Source organism: Panicum hallii, chromosome 2 (assembly GCF_002211085.1).
Source record: "Panicum hallii strain FIL2 chromosome 2, PHallii_v3.1, whole genome shotgun sequence".
Taxonomy (NCBI): domain Eukaryota; kingdom Viridiplantae; phylum Streptophyta; class Magnoliopsida; order Poales; family Poaceae; genus Panicum; species Panicum hallii.
In genome coordinates this window covers 4,165,137-4,192,080 of record NC_038043.1, presented here as the reverse complement: position 1 = coordinate 4,192,080, position 26,944 = coordinate 4,165,137, and the positions used below count along the sequence as shown (strand labels likewise).

General features: G+C 46.2%; 1 protein-coding gene and 1 pseudogene across 1 annotated transcript; both read right to left on the bottom strand.

Moving 5' to 3' along the window:
- Positions 1-929: 929 nt before the first annotated feature.
- On the bottom strand, positions 930-20,012 carry LOC112880204 (annotated as a pseudogene).
- Positions 20,013-22,775: 2,763 nt separating this feature from the next.
- LOC112883052 (wall-associated receptor kinase 4-like) lies at positions 22,776-26,102 on the bottom strand. Its single transcript, XM_025948269.1, has 3 exons — positions 25,028-26,102; positions 24,780-24,944; positions 22,776-23,764 (listed from the first exon to the last, which is right to left on the bottom strand). The coding sequence occupies exons 1-3, from the start codon at positions 26,100-26,102 to the stop codon at positions 22,776-22,778; spliced, it is 2,229 nt and encodes a 742-aa protein (XP_025804054.1).
- Between the last annotated feature and the right edge of the window lie 842 nt (positions 26,103-26,944).

Below are 26,944 nucleotides of genomic sequence, written 5' to 3'. Positions count from 1 at the left end.
AATAACTCGGGCAGATGCATCTGGATTTTTTTGACTTAGTTTTCTGGGTTACATCTGGGAAGAGTTCGGCAGGTTCTGGCTGAAGTTCCTGCTGTAGTTTGATAACTTTTGGAAGCTGTAAGCAACGTGTGTCGATTCAGAACTGCGTTTCAGATTCCACGATAAATCTGCAGCACATTGAAGTTTATGGTGGCTCCATTGCAGTTGCAAATTGCCCTGGAAAATAGTCCTCTTTTACCTCGCCGGTTCCTTTTTAAATTTTATTTAAACGGTTGTAATTTGCTGGAGATCATGACAGCATGTCTGACGCTAATCTAACTGGATGCCACTGATTATTCACCGAGTATGAACTAGTTGCACGCACGAGAGAGCGAGGTGTTCAGCATACGAGCAATGAGACCCTTTGCTTTTGTCTGAAACTGAACACGGCTGGAAGCTACTAATTGCAGCAAAATGAATGCTTTAATCTGAAACTGAACGCAGCTGGAAGTTATATATGTGGCCACAAAGTGCAGCATTAAGAGAAGTGTATGTGCCCACAAAGTGCAAGCTGTGGACTGGACTTGGTGCCTTCCTTGCTCGCAAAGTTGCTACTGGTACTGGGTTTTTGCTGGTACTGTGTTTTTTGCTAGAAATTCCTGCCAGGATGGAAAACGCTATAGTTACACAAATGAACTGTACTTCAAATGCCAAATAGTGGAGGAAAAAAATCAATGATTAATATATACATTTAATCACTTTAAACATAACATTACATAACAGGTTTGATGCCGTATAATAAAGTTGTTCAAATCAAGGAGACATACAACCCCCAGCTTCTAACTTCAGGGATTTGTTCATAACAGGAATTTTTTTCCTCGAACGGCGCAGGACTGTGCGTCGTTTCATTTAAGGTAGAAGGTTCATAAAGGAATTGAAAAAAAGGCTAATATTGCCACACTGCAAAAAAAAAAAATGCCACATTATTGATAGTTGCACATCTTATTCATTGTACACATTGATGTGCAATTGTGCCTGAACTTACTGGCAATTGACTTACGGGTTACGAGACTGATTTAGTTTGAGAAGACGCTCTGCTACATCTATCATTGATGGTCTTTGATCCATGTCGAGGTTAAGACACTCCACAACGATCTTTGCCAGACTATGAAGAAGCTCTAAATTGTTTCTGTGCAATTTCATTGTCAAACAACTTGGCCACCGTCTTCTCTTTGTGAGCTTCAAGAAAACTCCTTGCTAACCTATTATTATCTGAATATGTGGCCTTTTTCCTACTTATAAGTTCCAAGATCACAACTCCAAAGCTGTAGACATCATTTTTTTCCTGTTAGAAGTCTTGTTTGCACGTATACTGGATCGATGTAACTCCAATCATCAATGGCAATATTTGCGTCTTCTTTATCTCTTGCAATCAATCTCAATACGCCCAAGTTTGAGATCTTCGGCATGAAGTTGTCATCCAAGAGTATATTTGCTGGTCTAATATCACCATGTATGATTTTCTTGTTGGTTTTTGAGTGCATATAAGCTAAAGCGTCTGCTGATTGTCCAGCAATGCTCAAACGCACATCAATGTTGAGAGGTACTACCTTGTTGTTACTGTGAAGAATGTCTCTTCGAAGCTACCTTTCCAGAGGAACTCACAAACAAGCATCGGGATATTAACTTCAAGGCAACAGCCTATTAGCCTAACGATGTTCTCGTGGAAGACTTGAGATTGGATGATGACTTCATTTGCAAATTGTTTATTATTCTTTTGTGCACCACCACTTTTCGGCTTTTTACTGCAACTTATTTATTATCAAGAAGACCCTCGTAAACTTCACCAAAGCAACCTTTCGCAATTAAATTTTTCCTCTTTAAAATTTTCTTAAACTCTTTCTTTTTAAAAGCTTTATAATTTTTGTTTTCTCCTATAGGCCCGCCATTCTTTTCATAGAACTCCCTCATCTTCTTTTTCTCTTTGCGAAGAAGGATGAGGAATAACAGAGCCGCCAAGACAAAGAAACCACCAATTACACCTGCATATTATATTGTTAAGTTAGGTAGTAAAATAGAACTATATTTTTTTTTATCTAGACCACCTTCAATACGTCACAACTGCCCTTGCTAATCCAAAAATATCCTTCTGCAAAACATCCTATTAAACATCATCCTGCAATCACTAAATTTTTAGTTTAGTTCTTAAATACTTAGGAAAGAGCGCCTTAAGTTTTAATTCAGTTTAAGCTAACTATAAACACCATATGTGCTTAGGAGTGCTGCCATGTGTGCTAAAGAAATAAAACCTTAAAATACAATGTATACATATATATAGCAAAGCGAATGGCTGCAACTAAATAGTCTTGTTATGTAGGCTTAGCTTAGTGCTTACCTACAACCATCTTTGTTACCAGGGGGAATGCGTCTTTGCATGTTCCTATTTTCGTCCCGTCGCCTTCCATTCCGGGTTTGCATGGACAGTCATACCCTAAAAGCCTGTTCTTGCACATCCCGTCACTCGAGCAAGGATACAAATCAGGGTGCTTGCATTCGTCCACTACCGGACGCGGCTGATTTGCCGAGTGCCCCGAGCACTCGGCAAAGACGTAAAGGCACTCGGCAAATCCTTTGCCGAGACCACTCGGCAAAGGGCTCTCGGGGAAGCCGGGGTCGGCAAAGGATACTTTGCCGAGAGCTTTTCCTCGGGCTCTCGGCAAATTGTTTACCCAGAGCTAAAAGCGGCCCTCGGCAAAGAAAAGTGGCCGTCACGGCGCGCCACCGTGGACCGATCCTTTGCCGAGTGTCACCGTCAGGCTCTCGGCAAAGGACCGAGTCAACGGCCACCCTGGTCGCCTTCTTTGCCGAGAGCCCAGTCAAGAGCACTCGGCAAAGAGGGCATCCAGAGCTGCGCCGTTCTGCCTCTTTGCCGAGAGCCACTGGAGGCAGCACTCGGCAAATCTTATTTTTTTTAATAACCTCCCTATTTTCTCTTTGCTTGATTAGAAGTAAAAGTAATGAAAGAACGGGTGGAGACAAACATAGGATTATGCAGTAACAATCAGAACTGAGAGGGCCTGGCGGACTGTCCACCAGGACGCCTCAGTTCTGATTGTTCCCGCGAAAATAAGTGATGTCAAGAATTAATCCAATGGGGCTCAAACTTTGTAGGCACATTCGCTGTAGCCAAGTATATCACAAAGTACACAATGAACAATCAAAGTACATTCAGTCTAGCTAAGTCTCAAATGCAAATAACTCTATCATCTATGCCGAAGGTGGCCAGTTGTTCCGGTTGGTCTGATTTGGAGAAATATACGGATCATTGGAGGCCGCCGACTGATTCTGCAACATATAGATGAAATGTATGAGTGAAACGACAAAATAAACGACATATTGAACATTGCATACTCACTGAAGTAGAAAACGGATCGGTGGGTGGTCTAGGTGGGGTGACGAAGGGAGGTGGCGGAGGTAGACCCGTCGCGGCGCCAAGACTCTGAATGTACGCGAACATGCTCACCATCCTCTGTCGGTCAGCCTCCCGCTTGGCCTCCATCTCCGCCCTCATCCTTGCCTCCAACTCCATACGTTCTCTCCTCTCTTCTTCCAGCTGAGCCTGCAAAATTTTTACCCCAATATTACAATAATACAAAAGAGAAGTTACGTAATATAATAGATAAAAAACGTATGAATAAGCAACAACCTGGAGTGCCTGGAGACGGGTCGTCGAACTGTCAGGACGAGGTCGGATGCCTGCGCTCGAGCTCGTTTGCCGTGCTTTTATTTGAGATAGAGTCGGAGTAGAAGAGGAGTCGATCGCGCCATCGCAAATCCAGTACCGTCCATGCTTCTTTCCTCCTCCGGCCTTCATGACAATTTCAGCGTCAAGATCCTCCTGGGTCGGATCGTACTCTGGCCCGTGCACCTCCCTCGCCATCGATGTGTACTCATTGAGGCGAGTATAGATGCTCGGGTTGCTGTACGCCTCGGGCCCGTCCTCCGCGTTGTAGCTGACGCTGGATGTCGCTTTACCCTTGTGGGATAGAGCATACGCCATGAATTTGTTGCACTGCTGCCCTCCATGTGCCCGCCGACTGCGAGAAACAAGATGATGAGAAATCATGCATAGTTGAATAACCACAAAACAAGTAAAGTCGCGTACCCATGCTTGGGCGTACTCGGTCAGGTTACGGTTGCCTTGGTGGTGTGGCACACCGGCCATAGTCAGACGGTGCTCACGACGCTCCTGGTGCAAAGCGTTCCAGTCGTCGGATAACCACTTAGCAACTATCTGCTGCCAGCACTCAGGAAAGTGGGCACACCAATGAGGAACCATCTACATGACATCAAGTAGAAGACATATTAGTAGAGGACATTAAGCCAACTTAATGTTCAAAGAAATCAAATTTTGGTATTTACCTGCAAGTACTGCTCCTCAGTCAACGTCATAGTTCTTGCTTGCGTCTTGGTGACCTTCTGTCCAAGGATGACGGCGTGGTAGTTGATGATTTACTGGAGGCGCTGCTCGTAGAACATGTTGGTAACGAGCTTTTTGCAGCGATACTCGGCAACCACATCCGCCTGCGCGTCCATCCCGGCCTGTAGTCTGTAGAAATCCTGCAATAAACACGATATATATATTTCAATCATATTATCAAGGATGTGCAACGAATGCGATATATTGATCACTTACCCAAAGCTCGCCCTTCACTCGCTCAGCCAAGTTGGGCCACTGTCTGCCGGCAACATCCCGCATGTCGGGGACGGCCCGGTAGTGCTCCCACGTATAGGCCGGACACGGCTCTCCGGCCAACGTGACCAGGCCAGGGAAGTGATCCCTAACCAGAAGACCCAAGATGCCATTCACATGGTGTCTGTGAGCACCAACGGGCCTATCCACAACTATCCAGTTCCTGCACAGGTGATTGATAAAAATTATTAATTTGTACCACAAATTTGAAATTATAACGTAAACATGTACTGAAAACATGTAAATTTACTTACTTATCCCCTTGGGGAGCTATGATCGGGCGTTTTGCTTCAGGAATCGGTCGCTGGGGGAGACTCGCTGGACCTCGCTGGTAGACGGTTGACGAAGCAGAGGCCTCCGTGCCCTCCTCGTCCGCCTGCTCATCGTCCCCTGGCCCCTCCTGGTGGACCACCTCGTCCGCCTGCTCGTCCTCCCCTCCGGGAGCGCCTGCTCCTCCTCCTCCGGGAGCGCCTGCTCCTCCTCCTCCTCCGGCGGCACCTCCTCCTCCGGGAGGCACCTCCTCCTCCGGGAGCGCATGCTCCTCCTCCGGCGGCGCCTGTGTTGTCGCCCTCCTGCCACTCCCCCTCCTCCTCCTGTAAGATGGTCCCTCAGCCGCCTCGGACGTCGGCTCACTGCTCCCCCCCGAAAACCTCTTGTAAAGGGCCGCTACACTCTTCTTCATCCCGCGGCCCACCATCTCTGGTGAATCACCTGCAATTAAAAGAAAATTAATAAGTACAGATAAATATATAACACATACTTAGATAAATACATAAAGAAAATAGAACATAATTACATAATAATTATGTGGATGAAGAGAGATAGAGGAGCTTCATCCAAGATAAATACATAAAGAAAACCGAGTTGTGTTATGTGGATGAAGAGAGATAGAGGAGCTTCATCCAAGAGGTATAGGGGGTTTTGGACAGCCTCCCACGAACATAAGACGATGGGCCCACGAAGAGATACGTTGGATGAAAGAAAAAATGATCAGTTCTGCTGGCTGACCCCGAGCTGTCCTGGCGGACTGTCCGCAAGGACCTCTCAGCCAGCCAAAAAACCTTCTTTCCAAGGGATTGATCCAAACTTTTAGATATCTTAGAGGGATGATTGGATGTATATGAGACAAAGCAGAAGACAAATAAAACAGAATTTTCAAGCCAACATAAAAAAATTTTACCACTTTAGATCAACAACCATAATTACGTAATAAGTACAGATAAATATATAATACATACTTAGATAAATACATAAAGAAAATAGAATATAATTACGTAATAATATAGTCTTACATTGACTAAAAATATTCATCGTAGTCGGGATTAGCTGGATCATAGTCCTCATCATCACTATCAATCATGTCGTAGCCAACAAGATCAGAAGACTCGGTGTCTTCATTTGCATTGTCTACTTGTAGTCGTTCTAGCATGTGTAAATCCTTAACGCTCTGCACCTCTTCCTCCTCCCCCGCATCATCAACCGCTTCAACTTCCATTTCATTTGCCTCGGTTAATTCTATCTCGAATCGCCCTTGTAGCCCCTCTTCTTGAAAGAACTCTCCGTCATATATGTTTGGATCTAAGTTGTAATCATCATCGTTAGGGACAGGTACTCTACCGTGCGGTGATGTGTTGTACACAATATACCAACCCTTAAGATGCTCTTTGCTTTCACACGCATATGGGAGATAATAAACTTGTATAGCCTGTTGAGCAACAACATAGACATCATCTATGGTCATGACTGAATCCTGTCAAATTTCGACTAGCCCAACATTAGAATGCGTCCGTCTCATTGCTTAAGGGTCAAACCAATGACATTTGAATATCACGGGATTAAGTGGTTTCGAACCATAGTAGCTGAGTTCGTATATTTCTTCAATTCTTCCATAATACTCAATCCCATCAAGGCCGGGAGTAAACACCCCAGAATTTGTGGTCTTTCGATTGGGTCGACATTTCTCATGACTGTTTGTACAAAAACGATATCCATTCACGTCATAACCAGAATATGACTTGACCTTATATCCAAAGCCACCGGCCACCTGTCTCAACTGGGCACTCAAGGTCGCATCGCTAACGCCCTGCAAGTTCAAGTACGATTGGACAAACTAAGTAAAAACAACTTAGAGTGAAAAGCTAAGTACGGGCTAGATTGGACCGTACCTTCTGTTTGAACCAAGAAATAAAATTGGGGGATCCATTTCCTGCACCTTGTTTGAGCAGGGTATCTAATTCCTGCTCCGTGATATCCCTTGATTGACGCCAGAATTCTTGAATAAATTGTTGCATGTACGGTGTCACCTCATCAAGGTTGGTCAACACATACAGCATGATCTGACACCACTCTTGATGACTCAACTTCTTGGTGGTCGAACCACTTGCAGTTCCAAGCTGACCTTGAAAAAGGCTGAGTCTCGAGTTATTTTCGCTAGCATTGTAACGAGCCGGTGGATTATGCACACTAGGTAGGTTGTCACCATAGTATACTGATGTAAAGTTCGACACCTCCTCCAGAATGTATGCCTCGGCAATGGAACCCTCAATTTTGCTTTTATTTCCACATTTCTTTCGGATAACCTTTAGGCATCTCTCAATTGGATAGCACCACCGACCCTGCACGGGACCCCCCATTCGTGCCTCATACGGGAGATGCAATATCATATGCTCCATCGGATTAAAGAATCCGGGTGGAAAGATCTTCTCCAACTTACATAACAACACCGGTGCGATTCTTTCTAAGTCTGCAACTAAGGTCCGTGATAACTCCTTTGCACAAAGTGTGCGGAAGAAGTAGCTCAACTCTGCAAGTACCAGCCAGACATGCTCAGGGACATAACCTCGAACCATCGCTGGAAGAAGCCGCTCAATCCATATGTGGTAGTCATGACTCTTCATCCCTAAGACTCGCAAAGTAGACAAGTTGACTCCTCTACTCAGATTAGCTGCATAGCCATCAGGGAACATCAACGCCTTGATCCATTGTAGTACTTCTATCCTTTGGGCCTTGCTCAAGACATAATCGGCCTTAGGCCTTCTCCATGTCTTTCCTCGTGCAGGAGGCCTCATTTCTAAGTTTGGTCTGTCACACAATGTTGCTAGATCCAACCTAGCCTTAACATTGTCCTTTGTCTTCGTGGGAATATCCATGATTGTTGCCCAAAGTGCTTCAGCAACATTCTTTTCAGTGTGCATCATATCAATGTTGTGTGGAAGGAGCAGGTCGTCATAATACGGGAGCCGAGTCAAGCCCGACTTATGAGTCCACATATGTTGCTCACTATATCCCACAAAGCCACCCTCTGGATTGATCAAGAGACCATCTATCTGCTGACGAATCTCGGCACTAGTCCTCATCGGACTTGCGAGGTCTGTCACTGAAACACCTTTTGTAAAGTTTTTGATGTCTCGTCTGAATGGATGGTCAAGAGGTAGGAACTGTCGATGTTTGTCGAACGCAACATACTTACCACCCTTCTGCAACCAAAGGAACCTAAGACGTTCCTTGCATACCGGACATGGGAATTTGCCGTGAACACACCACCCGCAGAAGACCCCATACGCCAGAAAATCATGCAGAGAGTATTGATACCAAACATGCATCTTGAAGTTGGTCTTTGTGGCCCGATCATATGTCCATACCCCTTCCTCCCAAGCATGGACCAATTCATCAATCAGCGGCTCCATGAACACACCCATATTTTTCCCCGGGTGTCCAGGAATAATCAATGATAACAATACGTTCTGTTGTTGGAATGCTATGCCTGGGGGGAGATTGAGGGGAATCAGAAACATGGGCCAACACGTGTATGTGGCAACCATCGCTCCATACGGATTGAATCCATCAGTTGCCAGCGCAATACGAACATTACGAGCCTCACTGGCTTTGTCCCGATGAATGCTATCAAAGTAGGTCCATGCTTCACCATCTGATGCATGTACCATCTTGTGAGGATTGTATCGTTTCCCTTTCTTATGCCATGTCATCTGTTTCGCGGATTCCTCAGTCATGTACAGCCGTTGGATTCTCGGTATGGCCGGCAGGTGACGTAGGATTGTCACGGGGATGTCAAGCTGCCTCTTGTTGCCATCACCAGAGTCAACCTCCAAGAACCTAGAGGATTTACACTTCGGACAGTACTTTTCTTCCGCGTATTCTTTCCTGAACAGGACACATCCGTTCGGACAGGCATGTATCTTGTCATACGGCATCTTGAGTGCACGAAGAAGTTTCTGTGACTCGTACTTGCTCTTTGGCAGGATGTGACCCTCTCGAAGCAGGCTGCCAATAACTGTCAGTATACCATCAAAGGTGTCTCTGCTCAGGCTGTACCGCGACTTCAACGCCATTACTCGTCCAATGGCATCCAGCTGAGAAACTTTTGTATGTCCATGAAGGGGTTTCTGTGCTGAGGCAAACATATCGTAAAACGCCTTTGCGGACCCCTCAGGCTCCTCCTCTACAAGTTCTTCAGCATAGTGTGCCTCATGATAGTCATCTAACATGTCCACTACACTAGCCTCAGCATCACAATCCTCGACACGTGGTCTCACCACGTCCTCTCTCCTACGATGGCCTTCACCATGATGGATCCACCAGGTATAGTTTGGCGTAAATCCATTAAGGAAGAGATGTTCCCCCATGACATCCTGTGTTTGTCTTTTCCTATTAGCACACTTGCTGCATGGACAGAAAATTCTAGCCGCTCCTTTAGCATTCTCGCCCCACGCCTGTTCCAAGAATTCATAGGTGTTCTTAATCCACTCAGGGCTGACATCTCTCTTACTACGGTGATCAGTGTACATCCACCTACGGTCCTCCATCCTCTACTATACACAACGAAAACTAGTTAATATCAGTTCTGCTGGCTGACCCAGACATGTCCTGGCGGACTGTCTGCCAGTCCTGGCGGACAGTCCGCCAGGACCTCTCAGCCAGCCAAAAAACCTTCTTTCCAACAAAAAACCTCTCAGCCAGCCAAAAAACCTTCTTTCCAAAAAACCTTCTTTCCAGGACTTCTCAGCCAGCCAAAAAACCTTCTTTCCAAAAAACCACTTTAGATCAACAACCAAGAGAAATCAGGATTTTCACAAACAAAGCATGCATCATTTTGGAAATTCATTTTGCTTAAAAAAGAAATTCTCCACTAGGCAAGCAGGTGTGCAACATTTCATTCAACACTCCTAGAGTCAATAATGTTTAGCTCACTTCTTAACTCACAAACTCCGAAATCAATACTATAATTAAGCAATTGTTTCCTTTTAATATCCTTTTCAAATCTCCAATCCACAAGGGGTAGATCTATCGGGCATACGCGAACACATACTTCACAAGCATTGCAATCATCTTATCTACTAGCAAGGCGGGGGTCGTCACCTAGACTGGAGGCAACGTTGCCGGCGGCGGACGGACGGTCGGCGACAGCACCCGAGGAGCGCTCCCCGGCGAGACGACGGTGTTGGGAAGACTGCTGTGTGGGAGCAGCGGCGTCGGGGTGTGAGCAGCGGCGTCGGCGGCCTCGGGGCGCCGAGCCCGCGGCCTTGGAGCGGCGAGCCAGCGGCCTCGGGGCGGCGAGCCCGCGGCCTGGGCGGCGCAGGCGGCATGGGCGGCGCGGGCGGGCGTGGGCGGCGGCGGGCGGGCGGGGGCGTGGGCGGCGGCGGGCGGGCGTGGGCAGGCGGGGGTGTGGGCGGCGGCGGGCGGGCGTGGGCGGGCGGGGGCGGGGGCGCGGGCGGGAGGCGCGGGCGGTGGGCGTGGGCGGCGGGCGTGGGCGCCGGCGGGCGGGCGTGGGCGTGCGGGGGCGGCGGCGCGGGCGGGGGGCGGCGGGCGTGGGCGGCGGCGGGCGGGCGTGGGCGGGCGAGATAAACCCACTCGTTTGCCGAGTGCCCTAGATCTGGCGCTCGGCAAAGCCTCCTCTTTGCCGAGTGCCTTCCATCTGTGGCACTCGGCAAAGCCTCCCGCACGGCGCGCCATTACCCGCACGCGCTATCTTCGATTGAGCCCTTGCCCCCGCCCCCGGCCCCGCTGCCCCGCCGCCGCTCCCCCGGCCCGCGCCCCTGCCCGCGTTCCCGGCCGCCCGCGCCGCCCGCCGCCGCCACGCGCCCCCGCCCGCGCCCGCCCGCGCCCCCGCCGCCCGCGCCCGCGCCGCCCGCCGCCGGCATGCGCCCCAGCCCGCGCCGCCCGCGCCCGCCCGCCGCGCCGCGCCCCCGCCCGCGCCTGCCCGCGCCCCCGCCCGCGCCGCCCGCGCCCGCGCCCGCCCGCCGCGCCGCGCCCCCGGCCGGCCCGCGCCCCCGCCGCCCGCGCCCGCGCCCGCCCGCACCCTCGCCCGGTCCGCGCCCCCGCTGCCCGCGCATGCGCTCCCCCGCCCCGCACCCCCGCCCCCTGCCCCGCCGCGCCGCCGCCGCTCCCCCGCCCCGCGGCCCCGGCTGGCGCCCGCGCCGCAGCCGCGCCCCCGCCCCCGGCCTGTGCTGAGAATGTCTGCCTCTGACTTTTCAATGTATTTGCACACAAGTCATTCATTTTAAAGATCTCGCTACTTGTTTCTCCATTACCACTCGCATCTCACCTTATGCATGTTGATTTCAGGTTGATTATCTAAAAAAGGCTGATCCAGCAAGTAGCTATATTCTTCAGTGACTGATTGGTAACCAAGGCATAGTCAAAACTGAAAAGTATGTTTTATTAACTCCAATGTGTGAATGAGTAGTTACTGCAAACAAATGTGCTCTAATCCAAGCCATGATATAGATGATCCACTTAGACTATCACATATTTAAATTTTGGTTTATAAGAGAAACTTGGAATCAGTTAGTGGATCTATCTGTGTGGCCTGGCTTCGTTTCATGTGTATTGGAAGTTGATTACTTTCTTTTTGCTGACTTCACTTCATACCATGTGAGTTTCTATAGATATGCTTTGCATTATCTGCAGATTATATTGGTGCATCTATAATTTCTGCACTCTGGTTTTTTACTATTGCAGTTCAAAGAGAATAAAAGCATATAGTATTCTAAATGTAAAAAAATTTAAGTTTTTACTCAAATACACATAAGCCATTCATATTCATTGGTATGGTTGCGCATGTTGTATCTGCTATCCCATAGTACTTATCTTGGCTTAGAACACGTGGTCACCTTGGAGCCTAACTATTTCTTTGTGCTGTGCAGATCTTGTTTTTTTAATAACCTCCCTATCTTCTCTTTGCTTGATTAGAAGTAATGAAAGAACGGGTGGAGACAAACACAGGATTATGCAGTAACAATCAGAACTGAGAGGGCCTGGCGGACTGTCCGCCAGGACGCCTCAGTTTTGACTGTCCGCTATTTCTTTGTGCTGTGCAGAGAGTGCTTGTTGTCTGTTACCTTTGGCTGTCATGTTGCTTTCACAATTCTCGTAACTTGTGAGACCGAAAGAAACTTACCATAGGCATGTCTTGGGGCTTTTAGTCAACAATTAACACCCCTTTCACACTTGTGATCTCATCTGAGTGCTCCTTGTGGCCAACTACATGATGACTTTCCAGAATTAACTAGGGTTGGCTTACACCTTGAGTAACTGGGAGAATAGAGCAATCTGGGACTATGATCTGTACTTGTTCAATATATAGGTATTGCTACTTGTATTTTTTTGGGGGGGCAAACAATTTTGAGCTGATAAGCTTTCATTCAGAATACTGATAAAATTTTCGACCATATGAGACCCTAAATCTGTGTTTTATCTCCCTTCTTGAAAGTGGATGATATCTCAATTCTTTAACTTGAAGGGGTTTAATAAGGTTCTCGGCTATGTATTTAGAAAATAAGACATCTCTTTTTTGTGCATTGATGCATAATGTATATGGATTTTATTTCCTTCTTGGCAGGATTTCGTTCCATCAGTTTCAACAAATAGCCATTGTATGTCTGATTCAGTGTCAACTGAGGAATCGTGTTCGACTGTACCGCCGCTCTCAGCTCGAAGGCCCAGTCTGTTTCAGGTTTGTTTTAGTTGACTTGAGGTGTTCCAAAGTTAATCGTTCCAGTTGGCTTGATTCATGGCGGGACTAAATCAAATATCCAACAAGTTTTTTGCATACAAATTTCCCAATGACTTATTGACTTATTCTTTCAGTTGAACACCCGGTCGAAAAGAATCTCACCTGCAAGGGTTAAGGTTTACACCCAGTCGGAATCATGTGGAAGCTCACCTGCAAGGTTTAGTTGTCCTTATAATTTGTATACGAAATTATTTGCACATTTCCAAAAAGTTCTGACGCAAGTTTTTTTAATATTATTAAGTGCATCGATTGAGCTGGAATATGAAATGTAAGTTTTCAGCATTGTGCAAATTTCTTTTTAACAGGAAAGTTAGAAGTAAGCTGGATTATAAATTGTAAGTTTCCAACTGACCCGATGGACACGCGAAGAAGAATCCTTCTTGCTTTGCATAACATAAAGTTTGCGGATCGTAAGGATCAGTGGAGAGCTACTGATACTGATGTATTGGAAAGAGTTGAACAAACTCTACGTACTGTGAATTGCATCATGCCTATCGATGATATAAAAGAACATATTACTGCATTGGAAAATGATGTCAAACTCCATTTGGTAAGCATTGCAATCCATATCATAATCCGAAACTTAGCTTAATGTTAAAACCCTTCAAATCCACAAGTTTTTTTTTTGGTTTATGCAGGCGGGTGATCACCGTATTTCAGAGGATTGGCTCACAATGATTGCAGTGTTCGACTATGTTTCGCCTGACTATATCCAAGACACTAATAATGTAGCCAACGAGCCTAATCCCAGAAAGAAGATGAAGATGAAATGCAACGCAGAGTCCACCAGCAGTGGCAAGTCAGATTCAAGCATTGGTGAACGTTTTTCAAACCTAATGGAAGATAAAGAAATTGCCGCAGAACTCTTCAAGGGTCCAATGAGTATGAAAAATTGTTGTCACAAAGCTATGAGGTGTGGTTTCAAAGGCAAAGAACTTCGTAGTGTTATAAATTTATGCAGGATAAATTGGGAGCAGGATAAATTGGGAGCAGCGCCAGATATTCATGACACTTGAAGATTCTGAAGCAAAGGACTATGCCTTAGAAGCTATTTACGGGTTTGTCCCGCCGCCACAGCCTCCGCTGCCGACCGAGTGAGTTGTATGAACGTTTCCGAACTTGTATGGACTGTATATGTTCATTTATGCTGGCTCAGGACATTTGAACTTGTATGAATTTGTATGGACTTGTATGAGTATTGTCATATATGAAATGTGTGTAATGTGTATTGTCATATATATATATATATAAACTGCATGTGATGTCCGTTGTGATATATATATATATATATTTGGACCATATACGAGAAAAAAATAGTCATAACTTTGTCACGTGAGCATCCAATTGGCAAGCAAGTAGCACAACACAACATCACACTCTCTATCCAGGCAATGAATAAAGTTTGTCCGTGTCACTGGTGAATTTCACACAGTTCTGTTACTAGGAGCGATGGAAGAGGATGCATTGTTATTCGGGAAATATTGTGATAATAAAGCCATAAAGGGAGCAGCCCTTTATCCAAAAGCTCCCACGCACAGAAAGCATCTAGCTAACGCGACGTCGATGGAAAAACATGAGCATCTTGGTCGCTGCGGCAGTTCCTGCTGCACGCGTGCGCGGGGTGCCTGGGCCTTGAGATGCCCCAGAGAGGTGAATCTCTTGGGAAGAACTTGAATCTTGCTTGGATCTTACTCAAACCCAACCCTAGACCAAGGATTTGGAGTGGGGAAGCTAGGGTTTCACTTTGGGGAGCTTTGGAGTGCTTAGAATGTGCTTGAGGCTCAGCTTATGCAGTTTGGCAGGGTGGTTTTCCCGATGGGGTCGAAGGGGTATATATAGAGCCTCACGGAAAACTAGCCGTTAGGCTGTTTTTTAGTGTCCTGGCGGACTGTCCGCCAGTAATGGCGGACTGTCCGCCAGGACCACTCGGGTTTGCATTTTTCTGTTCAAGGCATGGGTTCCGGATTTGGTTTATTTGTGTTCTACCACACACTTTCCACATCCCCCTTGATAGTACGGTATACCTAGACTCAAGAAAATGTAAAACAAAGAATTATCTTCGCTTGAACCATATTTCTTGAACCGGTACCGTTCTCCAATTTTAACGAATCGTCGGAATTGGTTCTTCTTCTTTTCTCCTTTAGATACACATTTAGATTGTTATTAATCACCAAAATAGGTCATTAGGCCTAGATGCACTTTCAATCTCCCCCTTTTGGTGATTGATGACAACCCAAATGAATCAATAAAAACAATAAATTCAATAGAGCTTGAGGAAATAAATATGTGATGAGCTCCCCCTAAATCCATGCATCCACAAGATATTCATGAACTTCATTTCATAATGAGCAAACCAAATAAAGTCAAAGCATCATGATGAGATAAAATCAAGATAATAGAATATCACATGATTTCACAAACATAGAAAAGCAATAAGATCACAACCAAGCAAAGCATCATCCATAAAAAGAAATTAGAAATTACAAGCCAACTTAGTTCAAATACGATACAAGCCAAGTCTCACATACATCCAAAGTCTCACAACGACTCTAAATGATGGAAAGATAAGAATGCTAGGAATGCTAGGATACAATCTTCTCCCTCTTTTGGCATCAAACACCAAAAAGAGAAAAGACGAATGGAAGCTTGGAGCAGTAATCACTCATCATCATCATCATCATCATCATCATCATCATCATCATTATCACCTACATCATAATACTCCCACGCAGCTGGAAAGTCCCTAGGAGGAGAAGGTGGAAATGCGGGCCAATCCGTCTCCTCAATGCCAAGGTGGCGCTCAATCCTGTTGATACTCTGCTGATTTGCCCGAGCGTGAGCACGAACTACATCGTTGGTGTTGCGGCATACTTTGAAGAGAGCTTTCAAGCCAGAAATAAAGGCATTGCCTTTCTTGCGAGGACGAGTCCTAGAAGAGGAAGGCATCGCCGAGGTGGAGGGTATATCCATAGTGGGCTGGGGTGGAGAGTGAGCTGATGGGGGAGACTCGCCCTCTGGTGGAAACTCTTGCTCCTTGGGAGGCTGTAGGCAATATGGGGCATGGACCGCATCATATCCAAACTCCATTCCAGTCACGGCATTAATCATCCTTTGAATGTATGGAGCATAGATAACTGGATTACTGCCATGATGGAGCATGTACCTCAACTCCGTCCAGAAAAAGTGAAAGACACTAAAGGGCGGGTGATCAAAGTCCATAGCTAAAAGAAGCAACTTGACCGTACCATGAATCTTGGTGCGATCACCCCTCTTGGGAGTCAAGGTCTCCCGGAATATCCTGTTCATGATCTCCATATATGGACGTAGTCCATGAGTCGTCGCTAAATCCGGATCCTCATCCCGATAGAGAGTCATAAGAGCTTCATCCGTTGGATTGATGTCATCGTGAATTTCCATCTCATCTAGAGTGTCATCAAGCTTAAGAATAGTAGCAAATTGCTTGTATGAAACCCAGAAGGCGCGCCCTTGAAGATTGAAGTGAATAAAGGAATTCTTGCCCTCACCTTCAAACCAAGCAGTGGAGCAAAATTGAGCAACCAACTCATTGTTCCAATTTTGATTGAGGGCCAAGAATTCATAGAGGTGTTTCTTCTCACATTCACTTATGACCAAGTCAAAGGTTGGATTATTTTTCTCACTCATTTCAACCCAATTGATGTACTTGGAGACGGTGATAGCATTCTTCTTCTCAATAAAGACGGATATGTACCAATCAGCTTGAAATTTGCTCCAAAACCTCCTATCCGTGATGTACTTCTCATAATCATAAGGATTTTCCCTTCTTTCCTTAAATGCAGCACCTTTTTGCTTTGTCGTGTAATCCACTCGCTTCACTCCAGGGTCACCGAAGTTGATCCTTGTGTACTCCGGTTTGTGCATGATATACTTCCGGTAGGGTTGGAGTGGAGGGTAATCATCAAAGATAGGAACTGACTCTTGAGGCACATCTTCTTGTGGTTGAGCAGCTCTTTGGTAGCTACACCTGGGTGCCGCATGGCTAGGACCGCCCATTTGGCCAGCTCGACTCATTGAAATTTTGGGCGTTGGCTTCCTTGTGCGCTTAGGTGGAGGAACGACTTCAATTTCATCGGAATCGGAGTTGGAGACGGGATCATGCAAGAACTTGGTCCTCCTCTCATGCACCATCTGTACATGTATAGGAAGTATACTGCTTGATTAGAAGTAATGAAAGAACGGGTGGAGACAAACAAAGGATTATGCAGTAACAATCAGAACTGAGAGGTCCTGGCGGACTGTCCGCCAGGACTGGTGGACTGTCCGCCAGGACGCCTCAGTTTTGAATGTTCCCGCGAAAACATGTGATATCAAGAATTAATCCAATGGGGCTCAAACTTTGTAGGCACATTCTAGATGATAATGGAAGCCTAGAATTAAATTTTGAACAACATTGGGTGGATAGATTGGGAGATCGACTTGAATCAAGGTTTAGGTTATGAAATGAACATGAACATAAACATGTGAACTAAAGATTTAGCCATCCATTCTTCAAGATTTTCAAGGAATAGCATGCTCTACCTAGCAGGAAACAATAGCTAAAAGCATTCCTCAAGATATGCATCGCGTAGAGAGATTGATGGAGGATTGTATATACCTTGTTCTTGCCCTAGGATGAATGGAAGTGCTTCCAAAGGATTGGAAACAAGGGGAGAAGGTTCTTGCAGCCTGTGGAGGGGCTCCTTCGCCGTGGACCTTGCGGAGGAACCGAATCCTTGGCTCCACGGACAATGGGGGGGTGTTGTCCGTGGGGAAGGAAGAGAGAGTGAGAGGATGGAGTTGTGTTATGTGGATGAAGAGAGATAGAGGAGCTTCATCCAAGAGGTATAGGGGGTTTTGGACAGCCTCCCACGGACACAAGACGATGAGCCCACAAAGAGATACGTTGGATGAAACAAAAATGCTGGCTGACCCCGAGATGTCCTGGCGGACTATCCGCCAGGACCTCTCAGCCAGCAAAATAATATTTGATTTGCCGAGTGGCGGTCAGCTGACACTCGGCAAATACACCCTTTGCCGAGTGTCAGACATCAAACACTCGGCAAATACACCCTTTGCCGAGTGTCAGACATCAAACACTCGGCAAAGCTAACGGCGTTAGTTCCCGTTCACTGCTGACGGATCATTTGCCGAGTGTATCTGTGTGCCGAGTGTCAGGCTCTCGGCAAAATATATTATTCTGAGTGTTTTTCTTTGCCAAGAGCGACACTCGGCAAAGAATGTGTTTGCCGAGTGCCCGAAATATAGCACTCGGCAAACCTATTAACCCTCGGCAAAGCTGGTCTCTCCGGTAGTGGTCTATGTCTGGACGCAAAGATGTAGTGGAATTAGAACAGGAGAAGTGTATCCATGTATTCCCTGGAGTCAACAAACTGATACATTATTACCTTGGCATCCATTAGGGATGCAGGGGTCGCCCTTGTAGTGTTCCTGGCACTTGCAAACGTAACCATTGGTCACGTCGGCACAAGAGCTGTTGCTGCTGACACAAACGTAGTTGAGAGGTGGCTGCCGCCCTTTTGCCGGGCATTTGGCGTTCCTGACGGCGAAATCGATCACGTAGGGAACGCCCCGTGGGAACCTGTTGCTGGTGTTGCCGTACAGGTCCGCCGTGGAGAAGTTGTACCATGAATCCTCCACCACCATGGCGAAGGAGCACGGGTTGGTTAGCCACAGTGAGTTGTTCAGGGTCTTGGGGAGCATCGCAACCGAAACACCGGCGAGCGGCATGGCCTCCGGCAGGGAGGCTTGGCAGCAGCCCACCCCGGAGCACGACCCGTTGGACACGAGCTGCAGGCTAGGTTCCCCATGAGGGTCGAGTGGCAGTCGACGAGGTAGTCGTCCCCTCCGGCACCAGGCGCGGTGTTGAACCTGTACGCCGAAGGCTGGACCTCCACGCCCACGCCGACGAGGACGTTGCGCGCCAGCGACACGAGGAACGGGCCGTTGGGCCCGTCGATCAGGAACGCCAGGATGGTGAACGTCATCCTCAGGAGCCCGTTGGTGGCGTTCGTGTTGCAGACGGACGCCACCGCGCCGTACGCCCATGCCTCGTTCTTGGCGACGGAGATGTCGACGAGCTCGACCGGCAAGACGTCCGCCTTGTGCCGGTCTACAATCGAGTAATTGCCCGGCTTGGAGACCGAGTAGGAGAAGAGGGTCGTCGTCTGGGCTGATCCGACGACGACCGCAGCAAGGAAGGCACGAGGAGGCTGGAAGGAGTCGTCACAGGTGACCTCGAAGCCCTCTCGGAACGAGGTTGTTCCGAGAGGGCTTCGAGGTCACCTGTGACCACTCCTTCCGAGAGGGCTTGTGCCAAACTCTAAAATGAGACCAGCACTCCGGGCCGGCAAAATCCGGGGCCCTGTGCCAAACTCTAAAATGAGACAAACACTCTAAAATAGCAGTTCATTGGTAGTGTTTGGTAGTGCTTGCTGTCTTGCTGCAGCTGCAGCCACAACTGCAACAAGCACTAGCCGAACGGGCCAGACACTAGAGATTCGAGTTTATACAAAGGACTTGATAGATAATAGATAAGTGCACTAGAGATAGTTAAATTACTTCTCTAGCATGCCTGAGTGGTTTTCCAGCAGGCAGCGGACGCTAGGTTGAACTGAAACCAGGACTGAAAGTCTGAAATTAGATCTCAGATCAAGTCGCTGGTCAGATTCCAGAAACATCAAATAATCAAATTTATCTAGCATGTCACCTTGCGTCCCAGTCCGAGTCATCTGTAGACCGTGGCAGATTAGCAGCAATACGATCGGTCGATCATCCATGACGGCCGCCGCGCCGGGCGCCCACATGCCTAGTCTTGACGTTGGGCAGTTATCGTGATGCACCAGCAAGACAGTCAGCTACCACTGAGCAAGATCGATCGGGACAACAAGCAACAAAGCCGTAATCGAAGAGACGCGCATGGATAGGCAGATAGTGATTCGTGTTCAGCGCACACAGAAAGAATAGTAGGCACATGGACTTTACTAGAAGTTGGGCCCCCTCGAAATTGGGGGCCCTGTTCCGTCGAACGGGCTGCACGCCCCTCCGCCCGGCCTTGCCGAACGGGAAGGGGATGCTCATGTCGCCGCACTTGTCCGGACAGCCCGGACGTGTGATTGGTAGCGGCGGCTCATGTTGTGCAGCAATGGCGGCAGCCTGGATCAAGAGAGCTCCTGCTGCAAGGAGGATGTGCAGCAGCTGTGTCAGGGTCATGGCGCTGTTCTTGCTGCTACCGCTAGCTAACTGGACAGAATTAAAGCTTGCATCTGCATGATAAATATATCTAGACAGAGCATATATAGAGCTAATTGCACTTTTATTTCGTTGTGATTTTCACTCAAACCCAGTTGAAATATTTCGGGGGAGGGGGTTGACCGGAATTGGTTGAAAATATTGGAGTTATGTGCAATGGACAGGTTTTGGCGCTAGATTCAAAATGATGCTGGGTTTTCATCTTTATCTCTACTATTTCTAAAGCAAATAATGATTTCTTAGTCCGTCGATCGGAATCCTAACGGAATCCGGACAAATCAACCGGAATCCTAATTGGAACCCTAACAAATCAATCGGAATCCCAATCGGAACCCGGATAATCAATGCCTTACGTGGCCACGGCACGGCCTGTACATGGAGTGAAAGAGCACAAAATTGATGATCTTATGTACGTTTGGGTAAAATTTGTAATACCCGTAGCAACACACGGGCACTGTGCTAGTAAAGGGTAAAAGGTGGTCGGCACTATGTAGAATAAAACAGCTAAGTTATTTTTTTATGTAGAATAAAACGTGGTCGGCACTAGGTTTTGGCACTAAGTTAGCTTCAAATAAAATAAAAGAAGGACTTGGTGGAGTGGCAGGATGAACATATAGAGAAATTGCAGATGTGATGCCCTTTGTAGTACAGCAATCGCTCAGGTGAAAATGTTTATACATGTATACTTTTTTTTTTTGCGAGGAGTTACTATAGTGTATACATTATAGCAAAGTTTTTAAATTTGAAAATGCAAATTGCAGTAGACATCAAATTATTACACGCCATGTTATACATGTTCTCGACTGATTAGTTGGCCCTTACCCTTACCGGTCTCCCCAAGGGACATATCATGTATGTGCCAAGCACGATATACATTTAGAATTTTAGCCTAGGTCCTGTTGATCTAATGAAGACAAAGGTAAATCATTTAGAATTTTAGGCTAGGTCTAAGATGTAGATAGTTTGCTACAAACAAACATCATGAGAAAGATTCATATAATTCTAATTTTGAAGGTCGTTGACATGTGAGTACGTCCTGCTCGTATATACATCGCTGATCCATACTATGAGCATCATTGCAGCTGGTAAGAGACCTTGGTGATTAGGCAAATAATATTAGCTGGTGATGAATGTAGCTATGAAGCTTTGGCACGAAGGAAGCTCTAAAAGATGTGGCATTATTTTTTTGCCGTTTATGTCCCTATCCATTTAAACTAATTGTCCACGGGCCAAAAACCGATGAAAGCCTGAATCAAAGCTGGCGCGACAGAGGGCTTAAAAATGATACTGTTTCTCGTTTGCATCTTACTTAACCACTTGCCATTTCATTTCGTCTAATATGGAAGTTATGCTGCCAGTGGGGCTTAAAGATGGTTCCGTTTGCAGATTAGTGCATTCAGATTGTAGAAGCGATGCCGGCACGATGGTGTGGCGCACTTCAAAACCGGGAAAGAAATTGTCTTGCCTCTTAATCTATTTAACCACTTGTCATTTTTTGATAAAAAGAGAGGAATTTTTCCAAAGAGAAGTGGTTCTCCGTACTTATTTCAGCTGCGCCTCTCAACGTGTGATCTTGTAACCTGCTCGTGCCATTAGATCAGTAACCACAGCATACCTCTCGATAGTCCCATGATAACCATGTTCTCATCAACTATTCACTTTGTCAAGCATCAAGCAGCTCTGTTCAGCTACGGGGTCCTAACCTGTGAGTGGCGAAAGCAGCGGGGTTTGCGATAAGTGGAAATGGATGTTTGGACCTTGTATTTCTCTGCTGGTAGAATTTGTTCAGCTCTTGCTTCTGCACGGTTTCCAATCAGAAATCAGAACAGCATTATGCAGTGTGGGTTTGGAGTAAACTGAGAATGTGAAGCTGAGAAAGATGGGGTTTTATCCAGCCATGTGGTGGTTGTTCTGTTGTTTTTCTTGTAGCAGATAAATACAGTTGAGCTGTGCAAGTTTACTAGCCATGTTTGAGGCATCTGGCTTATTTGCTCTGTTTTCTGGTTTACATCTGCTTCTCGTGGTGAAAAGTCCAGCAAATTCTAGCTGAGCTTCCCGCTGTAGTTTGATGAAACTGTTGTAAGTTTGTAAGCAACATGTGGTAGATGCCTAATCGTGTTCCAGATTCCAAGATAATAAATATATAACGTATTCAAGTTTATGCTGGTTCCACTGCAATTGTGAATTGCACTGGAAATAGTACTCTTTTACTTCGCTGGTTCCTTTTTTTAATTTTTTTGAACGGTTGTTATTTGTTGGAGATTATGAAGCATGTCCAATGTTTATCTAATTGGATGCCAGGAGAATTGCATGTGCCTAGAAAGCACAATCTGTGGATCCGATTCGGTGCCATCCTCGCTCGCAAACTTGCTCCTGGGTACTGGGTTTTTTGCTAGATCACAAGAGGGCCGGGCGTGCATAGGAAATCCTTACACCAGAGTGGGGCCACACTATAGTTATATAAATATATACATTGTACTTCAAATGTCAAATCATGGAGAAAATTTAATTAATACATACGTTTAATTCCTTTGAACGTAACGTTACATAATAAGTTGGATGAAATATAGTAAAGTTAATCGAATCAAGGGAGACGGACAACCCTCTGCTTCTAACTTTAGGGGTTCTGTTTGCAACAGCAATTTGAAATAGAACAAATATTGCCACGCTGATAGCTATCTATCTTATTTGATGGTTCACACTGATATATAATTGGCAACCAACTTACAGGTTACTAGACCGGTTTAGTAGGATAAGGCTCTGTGCTACCTCTATCATTGATGGTCTTTGATCCACATCGATGTTAAGACATTCCACTGCAATCCTTGCCAGACTATGAAGAACCTCTAAATTACTTGTCAGTGCAATTTCACTATCAAACAACTCGGCTACCCTCTTCTCTTTGTGAGCTTCAAGAAAATTCCTTACTAAGCTATTATTGTCAGAATATGAGGCCTTTTCCCTACATATGAGTTCCAAGATCACAACTCCAAAACTGTAGACATCACTTTTTTCTGTTAGAAGTCCTGTTTGCTTATATACTGGATCCATATAACTCATATCGCCAATGACTTCATCTGTGTGTTGCTTATCTCTTGCAATCAATCTGGATATGCCAAAGTCTGAGATTTTTGGCATGAAGTTGTCATCCAAGAGTATATTAGCTGGCTTCACATCACCATGTAGGATTTTATTAGTGGTTTTCGAGTGCATATAAGCTAGACCATCTGCTGATTGCGCAGCAATACTCAAGCGCACATCCATGTTGAGAGGCACTACATTCTTGTTGCTGTGAAGAATATCTTCGAGGTTACCTTTGGGGAGGAACTCATAAACAAGCATTGGGATATTAACTTCTAGGCAACAACCTATCAGCCTAACAATGTTCTTGTGGATGACTTGAGATTGGATGATGACTTCATTTACAAATTGTTCATTATTCTCCTGTGCAGCACCACTTATCGGTTTTTTTACTGCAACCAGCTTGTTATCAAGAAGGCCCTTGTAAACTTCACCAAAGAAACCTTTTCCAATTAAATTTTTACTCTTCAAAATTTCCTTCAGCTCTGCCTTTTTGAAAAGCTTTATAATTTTTGCTTTCTCCAATATAGGCCCACCATTCTTTTCATAGAACTCCCTCATCTTCCTTTTCTCGTTGTGAAGAAGAATGAGGAATAGCAGAGCCACTATGACAACGAATCCACCTATTACACCTGCATGGGAAGGAAAAAAGTTACTATTGTTGGGCGACTGACAGCAATACCAAACAACTAGGAGTGGATTGGAAGAGATAACTAATCAGCCATGCATATGGAAAATGCCATTATGATGTTGTGCAGTAATGATTTCGATCTGATGTATTTTGTAGCTTTTATTTTTATTTTGATCTTTTTTTGATAGAAAGATGGTAAGGGATATATTATAAATGTGAGCATAAGGACTTTAGCTCTGTTGGGTGGGATCATGCCCCCACAACTCCACCTTGATTTGATCAACATGGTGGCAGAAAACCGAAAGAGATGCCTTTTGTTTTATGGTACAACAAATTTTCTTTCTTATTTTCAGTATGCAAGATGAAATATGATTTGAGTCTTTATATTGTTTGTTTTCATGTAGACAAGACCACCTTCAAGGCATGACAAGTGGCATTGCTAATCCAAAAATACCCTTCTCCTATTAACCATCCTATTAAGCACCATTCCGCATCATTAAATTTTTAATTTGTTGGGAAAGATCACCTTAGGATTAGTAATGGGGATGGCCAATCTACTCTCCGTGCCCAAGTTTTCCTCTTTTTATTTCTTTCTCAAGCTTGAAATTTTTTTTGTTCTCTTCTTCCCTTGTTTTCCAGCAAGTATTGATTGTCACAAGTAGCAATAAGCATTGTCACATGTTTGATAATGTAGATGTGGATGCTTTCCATCACTACAAATGATTCACTTTCTCAATAAGACAATTGGAAACTAACACAGTATTCTTTCGGTTCCAATTTTGTCCCTAGCAACTATGCTAGTGTTGCGAACTAACACAGTATTCCCTCTAAAGAATAAGTTAATAAACGAAAATAAGAGGGTATTAGTTGAATGATTATGTTTATTACATTTAGTGAGGGTCTAGCTTTTGTAATTATTTTCTGAAAAAAAAGGAACAGTAGCAGATACAGTTTTTCTCATCGTTGTTTACTTTGTGTTTTATAGCAAGTTCTGTTGAGCTTAGCTTAGTGCTTACCTACAACTATCTTTGCCACTCGGGAGAATATGGGTTGGCATGTTCCTGTTTTGCCATCGCCTTTCATTCCAGGTTTGCATGGACAGTCATACCCTAAAAGTCTGTTCTTGCATATCCCATCACTTGAGCAAGGATACAAACCAGGGAACTTGCATTCGTCGATGTCTGGACAAAAATTAGAGCAGAGGTTATATAGTTACAGAAGCCCAAGCTTGCATATACATTCTCTGCAGCCAACAAATTCGTACCTTGGCATCCATTAGAGATGTAAGGGTTGCCCTCATAGTGCTCCGAGCACTTGCAGACGTAACCATTGGTCACGTCAGCACAAGAGCTGTTGCCGCTAACGCACGCGTAGTCAAGAGGTGGCTGCTGGCCTTCCGCCGGGCATCTAGCGTTCCTGATGGCGAAGTCGATCACGAAGGGCACGCCCCTGGGGAACTTGCCGGTGGTGTCGCCGTACAGGTCCGCCGCGGAGAAGTTGTACCATGGGTGCTCCACCAGCATGGCGAAGGTGCACGGGCTGGTCCTCCACATAGTGTTGTTCAGGGTGTTGGGAGGCGTGGCAACCGAGACACCGGTGAGCCGGCGCCCTTCCGGCAGGGAGGCCTGGCAGCAGCCGTGCCCAGTGCACGACCCGTTGGACGGGAGCTGCAGGTTTCCGAGGACGGACGAGCTGCAGGAGACGAGGTAGTCAGCCTCTCCGTCCCCGGGTGAGGTGTTGAAGTGGAACCTTGACACCGAAGGCGCACTTTCAAGGCCGACGCCGATGAGGACGTTGCGCGCCAGCGACACGAGGAACGGACCCTGCGCCTCGTCCATGCCGCGCGCCAACAAGGTGGTGATCGTCATCTTCAAGATCCCAGCAGTGGCGTTCCTGCTGCAGGCGGAAGCCACTGCGCCGTATACCCGAGCCTCACTCTTGGCGATTGATACGTCGATGAGCTCGATCGGCTTGACACGCAGGTTATTCTCTGGGTATTGGATCGAATAATTACCCTTCTTGGACGCTGAGAAGAAGGAGTAGAGGGTCCATATCCGGGCTGATCTTCCGCCATCTTTAGCAGCAAGGAAGGCGCGAGGGGGCTGGAAAGAGTGGTCGCAGGTGACCTGGAAGCCCTCCCGGAAGCAGCCGGGCGTCATGCCGAACGGGAAGGGGATGCTGATGTTGCCACACTTGTCCGGGCAATCCGGACGTGTGATCGCCAGCTCATGTTGCTCAGCAATGGCGGCAGCCTGGATCAGTAGAGCCCCTGCTGCTGCTGCTGCTGCAAGGAGGGCTAGGATGTGCAGCAGCAGCTGGGGTTGCGAGGGCGTGGTCATGGCGCTGTACATTCTTGCTGCTACCATTACTTAACTGGGATGGAAATTAAGCTTGCACCTATATATACTACTAATATAGAGCACCTAGAGCTAATTGCACCTTGCACAACACCCTAGGATCCCAGGCTTCGGAACCTGCATATGTTTCGTTTCATTGCGGATTTTTTTTCCGCTTAAACCCAGTTCAAGTATTTCCGGAGATGGGGTTGACTGTAATTCATTGTGAATTTAGGAGTTCTGTGCAATGGACAGGTTGTTAGCTACATTCAAAATCATACCCTAAGAGTATGAAGAGATGTTTCTTTTTTGAGGGGGGCAGATCTCATTCTTATAAGTTAGCTTCAAATAAATGCTAAAAACAATAAAAGAAGACATGAGGCAGTGGCAGCATGCATGTACATAAATAGTAGTCTCCCCCTGGGAAATTACAGGTGTTATGGCCTTTGTAGTACAAAATACAGTATCTACGTTTGCTTCAGATTTGTTCTCCGCTCAAGTGATCTTTTTTCTTATGCAAATTCTTTTAATTTGGAAATGCAAATTGCAATAGACGTCAAATACGTACACACTAGTTATGTTCTTGAAAAGGATAATATTCAACAGGAAAGTCTAGTTTGTGCAACATTTATAAACTTATTTGGCGATGTCCATCCAGGCTGGCATTATATGGGATTTAGGAAAGCTGGTGGTTTCATTATAAACCCAGTTGAAGTATTTCCGAAGATGGGGGGTTGACTGGAATTCATTGTGAACTTGTGAGTTATGTGCAACTAGTGATTGGCGCACACCTTGGCGCGAAGGAAACAACGGCAATTGAAGTGCATCATAACTGTGGCTGTACA

What these genes read in the sequence shown, in the direction of transcription:
- LOC112883052 (XM_025948269.1), bottom strand. Translation starts at nt 26,102, where the DNA reads ATGACCACGCCCTCGCAACCCCAGCTGCTGCTGCACATCCTAGCCCTC. An exon ending in CATCTCTAATGGATGCCAAG is followed by an intron (nt 24,945 to 25,027) that starts GTACGAATTTGT and finishes ATTTTTGTCCAG; the next exon opens with ACATCGACGAATGCAAGTTC. An exon ending in AGTGGCAAAGATAGTTGTAG is followed by an intron (nt 23,765 to 24,779) that starts GTAAGCACTAAG and finishes CTTCCCATGCAG; the next exon opens with GTGTAATAGGTGGATTCGTT.